This window comes from Scyliorhinus torazame, chromosome 12 (assembly GCF_047496885.1).
Source record: "Scyliorhinus torazame isolate Kashiwa2021f chromosome 12, sScyTor2.1, whole genome shotgun sequence".
NCBI classification, from domain to species: Eukaryota; Metazoa; Chordata; class Chondrichthyes; order Carcharhiniformes; family Scyliorhinidae; genus Scyliorhinus; species Scyliorhinus torazame.
In genome coordinates this window covers 57513287-57521484 of record NC_092718.1, presented here as the reverse complement: position 1 = coordinate 57521484, position 8198 = coordinate 57513287, and the positions used below count along the sequence as shown (strand labels likewise).

The 8198-nt window shown below is 44.0% G+C and overlaps 1 protein-coding gene across 1 annotated transcript in view; it reads right to left on the bottom strand.

Annotated features, from left to right (window-relative positions):
- Window positions 1-269: 269 nt before the first annotated feature.
- Window positions 270-8198, bottom strand: part of adamtsl3 (ADAMTS-like 3) — an 869253-nt gene continuing 861324 nt past the window's right edge. Inside the window, 2 exon segments of the mRNA XM_072468743.1 lie at window positions 270-5712; window positions 6632-6846. Coding sequence (XP_072324844.1) covers window positions 5597-5712; window positions 6632-6846 — 331 coding nt within the window. The 3' untranslated portion in view covers window positions 270-5596.

The window sequence follows — 8198 nt, the reverse complement described above, 5'->3', positions numbered from 1 at the left end:
TAAGTTTTAGCTCATACTGGCTCAGGAGTGGAAGTGTCTGAATCCATGAAGATAGTTGTGATAAGGTTGAACAAGACCAAATGGGCCAATCGACTGGGTGAAAACAAGATCTACAAATAAATATTCCTCAGGAAACTACTTATTTGGGGAAAGAACTGGGACGTTTACAGATCTGTGAGCAATGGGAAGAGAGATTCATGATATCTTGTCTGAAGAAAAAATATTGCATGGATGAGAATAGCACCTTCCACAATCAGTAGAAATGGATATTTGTGGTTAAAAATTCAATTTTATTAAACTGCAGTAACAAAAAGTCACACACCAAATCTGGATTACATACACAGCACAAAATATTGTTTCCAATGATTATATATTTGCAATACAATGTAGGTTTATTGTAACTTATTAAGCTGAAGCAGGTTCAACAAAATATATGAATATTCAATGTCCCGGAGTCACAAATGGAGCTGTGAAGCCACGTTGGAAACATTAGTCAGAACTCAAACTTGCTCCATGTTACAATAGGGGTGTCCAAACGTCTTTGTGATTCTCAGTGTGTGTATCATAGAGACTTGAGGCCACAGCTAAAATTGAACAAAACCAACCGTTTGCCTTAAATAATGCCTTTGATGTGGAAAGGTGATTCACAGAGATGCAGCCAGAAACATGGACCAAGTAAAAGGTAATTAAGAGGAATAACACAATTTTGGGTAAGAGGGGAGAGAGAGAGAGCTGGAGTAGCACAATGTATTTGAGGAGGGGACTCCAGAGAGTGGGGCCTTGTGGTGCAGTGGGTTAGCACCCCTGCATCGGAGCCAGAACCCCCAGGTTCGAGTCCCACCTCAGGACTTGATGGCCAAGGAAGGTGTGTACGTAACGCGGCCAAACAGGTTGAGTGTGTCAACCTTCCAACACGCCAATGGCTGGCGGCAAGAGCGGGAGAGACTCCTGGTCAGCTATGCTTGATGTGGAGTGGCGCCCCTCAAGCTATAAGCCCTTTGTGACAGACCACCGACTAGTTCTGGGAATTACTAACTATGGAAACAGACACCAGTCTGCCTTAATGCACCACTAGGTGCGGGAAGAGAATTGGAATTCCAAAGAATGGAGATGATGGCACAACCCCCCAATGATGGGGTGAAGGAAATGGGGAGGGATATTTAAGAGATCTAGATCAGAGAAAGTGCGGGAGGAATTTTTCCACAAGCAGGATGATGGCCTGGGAGGAGGGTGGGCCATCACATTGGCAGGGGAATGCACTGGAATGCAAGACTGACATGTTCCTGCTGCTGCTGATGTTTCCTGGATGTGGCTGGGCCACTGGGAGGAGACTGTGCTTACTGACAATGGATAGGCAACTGAGCCTGGTAAGGATTAATTGTTATTTTCCAGAGGTTTATAAATTTCTTTCAGTGATGCACACGAAGAATGGAGCTTCAAAACTTGGCTTGTTATAAGCAGGCAGCAGGTTCGTGTTGGTTACAACTGGCAGCCATCGCTAGTGCTGCAGTTCAGGGAGGGTGAGAATGAATAAAGTACGGGGGAATAACAAGCTGGAGGCTGAGAAAGCTTGGCGAACACATCAGACATATAAAGATTGATGGGTCCCTCTGAGGTACACCTTCGATATTCAGAGTAAGGGGAGTGAGGGGCCTTAAGTGGTGAGCACTGTAAGTTACAATGGGTTTCATGCCAAGTTACTGCGGGCACCTATATCCGGCCTTCTTTTCAGTCTCCTCAGCTGAGAGGTGCCTCCCCTTCAAATATGGCACTTGCATTTCAGATGGCAAGACACCCCCGTCCCACCCTCCACTCCCCGCACTGTCACTGTTACTGGCTGGCTATTCCGAACTGGACAGCCCTGATAAAATTCCACTTCATATTCCACTACCAGCCCGTGCAGACACATTCATCCACTTTGTGTCCTAACATTGGCACCTCCCCACCGCCAACAAAATTCTCCTCTGGAGTGTTAGTGGTGGGGCTTGGTGAGAGAAGCTTCCAGAGATGAGATAAGGAAAGATGAAGCCATGGAAGGAATTTAACACAAATCTGAACATTTTAAAGTTGAGGTGTTGAGGGCCAGGAGTCAATTAGAGCAGCAAAGACATTTACAGATGTCTCAAATAGTTGAGACTGCCAAAGGTTGATGGTCTGATTCAGAATTGATCCATTACACCCAGGACCACAGATACACTTATAAATAAGAAACATAAACACAACCAGGACTGAGTCATCTCATCTTTGCAGGTCTGTTTTCCTAGTCTGAGGAGCCACATGTGTGTAGCCTACGGGCTTCAGTTTGGACACCCCTACATGTTAGCATAATTAGCAAAGCTGATCTTGGGATAATTTCATTACCACGCAGCATGCAATTCTATGTCTGGAGAAGAAGGAATTAACTTAGACAAACTTGACAAGTGCTTGACATAGCTATAAGCATCTTAACTATAAATAGAAAGTGAAGAGCAATTTCAAACCAAAGCTTTGGTAGTCAAAAATAAAAGTCCCAACAAAAATATTCTTTATAACACACAATATACAGCATTCAGTATTGCACTTAACAGGGAATAAATATGTACAAGTAATATGTTACAATTATCTTTCCTTAATTTATGCACAACCTTTTGCAAAAGGCCAAGACCCATTAATGATTGGATAACGTAAAATAGAGGGTATTTCCCCGGGCACCTAGTATTCTGCTGAAGGAAACGACCAACTTAAAACAGCTGTATACAGGAACATAATTGGAGCACTCACCAATGCACGACCATACGGGAACAGACAATAAATGTTTTCCATCACCTATAATACTGTTAAAATCAACTTAAATATATACCTATTGTTAAACATAATGCATTTGCCAACTGAGTTACAGAAATCCTTTGGTACTGACATTCTAATTTATCAGAACAAATGTCTAAACTGAATTAACATCCGGCATCGTTACCTTGTCAACTGGTAATAAAAATAAATATTCTGTCATCTTTATTTTGGCCAGAATATTCATTTTATTAAAGCCCAATAGAGTTAGAGATACATCAAGGCTTAAGAAAACAAAGGGGCTGTTAAGAATTTGAAAAAGCTCAAATTAAGGAGCATGTAGTAGCGATATATAATTACTGATACCAAATGTACTTGAGTATTTCAGCTACATGTTTTGCACAATGACACAGAGCATTGGTACACCTTCATGTTTCACTGAGATAAAGGGAAATATAACTCAATTCTCTGCAACAGTAAGTATTTGAACACTGTTGAGTGGTGGTCGTGGTGGGGTGGAAGGTGTGGGGTGCAAGTCCCAGGCACAAGTCAACCCCAAAAGTCCAAAAAATTGTACACCAACGAGTGCGCAACTTCAGGCACATCTTACGCGCCAGTCGAGTAATAGAAACTTAGAAACGGATTGCTTTGTGAATTATTCGCTTAGCTGAGGAATTGTGGTAGAATGAGGGACCTTTTGAAAGTAAGCAGTGAAAATAGCTGAAAGTTGAGATATGGAAAATGGAGCATTATAAACTCTGTTAACCATAGAACCACAGAATCCCTACAGTGCATAATGAAGCCATTTGGCCCATCGAGTCTGCACCAAACCTTTGAAAGAGCACCCCACCTAGGCCCACTCCCTATCCCCGTAACCATACCTAACCTGCACATCCCTGGACACTAAGGGGCAATTTTAGCATGGCCAATCCACCTAACCTGCACATCTTTGGAATGTGGGAGCAAACCGGGGCGCCCGGAGGAAACCCGTGCAGACACGGGGAGAAAGTGCAAACTCCGCACAGACAGTTAGTTACCCAAGGCCGGAATTAAACGCGAGTCACTGGTGCTGTGAGGCAGCAGTGCTAACCACATGTGCATTAGCACGCTAACACATTATAAATAACACTGAAATTTGAGCTCTTCTTGTGAGTTCATCGCTCATGTTGCTCCCAGAAACTATTTTTAGTGTTACTTTGAGGTGACCCCAGAAATTCTATATGCTTAAAATTGCAATTTACAAAGAGGTAACAGAAAAATCTCTGTTTTTTTCCAGGTGGTCCCAGAATAATATTTTTGAGTGACAGAGAATCCGAAGTGTCAGAAAAACCAATTCACCAGAAGTAAATGCATTGCATCTTGGTTAATATTTGGGGCTCACAATTAATGAAATTGTTATTATATAATCAGTTTTATATGTATATAATCGTCATAAGTAAAATGCCAGATATAGTGTGTAACTTACTCTGCCAATAACGGATGCAAGAACCATTTTCTGCATGTGGTTTTTATCATGAGCTACTACAGAAAACTCCCACGCACTGATTCTAACCTGTATTAATCCTAGGAATTATAGGCCTAACATCTCTGTCTAAGGCAGAGGCCTCAAGTCTCTGCAGCAACATTAAGTGAACAGTAAAGGGCCAACTATTAGCAGTGTAACTGAAAGTGGTTGAGACTCTCCAGAGACAGAAAGGTTTTGCATTCTTTTAATATTTCCTTCTATATTTGAAGTGTATGGTAAAATGCACTTGTGCCACTAATTGCATATTACAACTGGCTATTCTCTTAAATATTTTATTAATAGTGGTTTCCTACTTTTGCTTGAAAGGAGCATCTTGAGACATGAACACATAAAACTAGAAGAAACACCCCATTTTAGCTTTGGCATCCCAGCTGGGGCCAAAATCATGATAAACGGCTCGTTTGCATTAGGAATAGAATTCTGCAGTCAAAAAAAAGACAGACACTCGGTGAGGTCAGCTTTTAAATGCTTTACCCCAAGCACGCGTTATGACTTATAATTTTTTTTCTTTGCAATCAAAATTCAATACTTTAATTCTGAGGGTTATGCACACTCGAAAGCACAGAGGGTGGATAAGCGTACAACACCGTACGTCAATTCTCTGAGCACGTCACTGATAGACGTGGGATTCCCGCTAGGAAGCAAATTTTCATCATTGATTCTAATGTTCAAACGGACATGAATTCGCTGTTGATCTCGGCGTTTGAAAGGTTAAAAACCCAAACTGCTGAACGCTTCATTCTCTCGCGTTTGCTTCTGTCCACTTATCAAAATAATTTTTAAAAGCTTGTAACATCAGCGGTGAAATGAAAGTGGGTTACAGTAATAAAACGGGATAAACACTCTTGTCAATAACTCACCTGGGTTGAAAGCGTTTTCTCGATCCTCGCTGTATGTTTGTGAATTATCAGTCCACACAGGCATTCAGAAAAGGTTATGCTCCCAGGTGAAAGTAAATAATCCACACGCTAATTTCTGTGATGTAACTTAAACGCATATCTCTTGTAACTGAGAAAAAAATATAGTCACTAAAGCCCAAACCCATATTTGATTGAAAAGCAGAACTGTTGAGAAGTTCTTGCTTTAAGGATCAACTGGTACACATTTGACTAACATAAGGATCAGCGAGGAAACGGTTTGTGCAATTTCTGTATGTACAAGCAGATTTACAACAAAATGAAAATATCTTTCTGGTTCAACTTGCATCAGGTTCTTCTGCAGTCAGTTCACCGACATGGAGGTCTGTATAAATCACTTCATTGTCCATTATAGATTGATTGCGACCCAATGTGTGGCGGCTCAGATTAATTACAGCGTTCGGCAGGAATCACAGCACCTCTGTTTGTAGGTGTCCAGATGGCACAGCCGCAGGCGTTTCACAAGTGCACAGTAACGTGTTGTGTCTGTACATTCTCCTTCAGAAGCTGAAAGCAACGCATCCAAATCTAAATAATTGGCACATTATCGGGGTGAAGAATGGAAACATGGGGCTGGATTCCCCGTTTCAGTGGCTAAGTGCCAGCGCCAATGGAGAATCCGCGGGTGGCGCATGATGGGGAAATGGGCGTGAGCCCCTCACCGATTCCGGTACTGGCGAGGGGCTGGTACCGGCGTCGTGTGAACCATCTGCGGATCACTCGGAAAATGGCCAGAGAATGGCTGGGTTCCGGGCTGTGCACGCACAGAGCTGACGGCCTGCTCCAGTCATGCCGGGAATGATGCCACCAGCCATGCTCAAACTCTAACCCGCCCGCCCCGACTCCACAGGTCACCCCCGGCCCACCCCCCACCACTCCCCCCAGCCCTAGCAGAAGTCCCTCGGCCAGCGGCACAAATCCCGGACGAGTGTGGCGGTGCTGGACACTGTCCGCTGCCAGCACGCTGGGTTCATGACCCGTGAGACTACACGTGGCCCACGCCATCGGGAACTCGGCCCATCGGGGGTGGGCCGGCCGATGATGCGCCAATGGCCTTGAAACTGCATGCGCCGTGCATCCAGATGACGCCGGTTTGGAGGTGGCAGAGCATTGCAAACCGGCGTCAACCTGGCGCCAACCCCGGATCCGGCGTCGGAGTCCATTCTCTGCCCAATCATCGATCACAATTTCAGTGTCGGGCTACAGAGAATCTCGTCCACAATTCGCTTTTTCATTTGCTGTAGTTTTAGCACACGGGAAAATTGTAATGCAATCCCAACAGATTGCACACAATCCTATTCAAAGCTAAAATAGAATTGAAAGCAACAGATTTTAATACTGCTTGGCGCTTGAAGTTAAACATTCACTTTGTCACGAGAAGTGTAGTTTTTAGTTTCGATATTAAGCAAGGCAAAAATGTACTTACTGTCACAGGAGGTTAAATTGCAGCGCTGCCATGTGATTGGTCGCTTCTTCCATCCACAATACTGATCAGCCACGACCTTGTTATTTTTCTTATGGATACAAGCTACCCGCCGGGACTGGAAACCATTTCCACATGTTGCTGCACACTGTCTCCACGGCCCCGTCCTCCACTCCACATTACATCGATTTGATTTACATCGGCGAGCAGAGACAGGCCTGTGGATTGCAACGCATTGTTACTAATGATATGAGCAAGAATGGGCAGACAGTTTGGATCCTTCAAAGACAGTGCGTGGGACTATATGCAGGGTCTGAAAGGCTTTGGGAGATTTCCTCACCATCAAAGCCACTTGTTTGCTGTTTACTTAAGGAAAACAGACAGAGCTGTGGGTGGCAATGACGTAGTGGTATTGTCACTGGACTAGTAATCCAGGGACTCAGGTAATGATCTGAGCACCCAGGTTCAAATCCTGCCACGGCAGATGTTGAAATTTGAATTCAATAAAAATCCGGAATTAAAAGCCTAATGGTGACCATTGTTTTGTTGTAAAATCTGCTTCACTAAGAAAATCTGCCGTCCTCATCGGTTCCGGCCTACAATGTGGTTGACTCTTAAATGCTCTCTGAGGTTTGCCTCAAACCACTCAGTTCAAGGGCTATTAGGAATAATCTTATCTAGCAATTCCCATATTCCGTGAATGAAGAACAAAAAAAGCGATCTCTGAAACATTTGCAGCATTTTCAGGAAGATCCTTGAGCTGGAAATTTCCTTCAGGCTTCTCCTGCCACAAGGAAACTTCCACAGGAATTTCATTAAAAAAAAATTTAGAGTACCCAATTCTTTTTTTCCAATTAAGATCAATTTAGCGTGGCCAATTCAGCTACGAGGCACATCTTTGGGTTATCGTGGTGAGACCCACACAGACATGGGGAGAATGTGCAAACTCCACATGGACAGTGACTCGGGGCCGGGATCGAACCCGGTTCAATGGCGCCGTGATGCAGCAGTGCTAAGCACAGGAATTCCATTTGATAAAAACAAAATTGGAGTTATTTGTTTGCCATAAACTCATGGGGCGGGATTCGCTGTCCCGCCAGCCCTGTTTTCTGGCGTGGCGCGCTCCTGCCGGCAGCGGGATTCTCCGTTCCAGCAGCCAGCCAATGGGGTTTCTCATTGCGGTCATCCCATGCCGTCGGGAAACCCGCAGGGATGGGTTCGCTGTCAATGAAGCGGAGGATCCCGCCGATGGAGAAACCCGATTTTCCTCAGGTAGAATTCCAGTTCCTTTTCTTCAAGGATTTAGCCACTGAGTCTCATCTAACTGCAGTTCCAAACCAGTAAGAGTTCCACAAACGTGGTCATTACCAAAATAGTGCTCTTCAACAGAACCTCCTCAATTCTATTCATGGTTGATAGCACTGATTCAACAGAATCTCCTCAATTATGAACCTCAATAACAGCATTGTATGGCTGGTTCTGGTCAATCAGTTCCTGTGAAATAACAGAAACTCCTACGGCAAGCCTTCCTGTTTTCTTTTTCCCATTGCCCCACTACATAGAATTTACA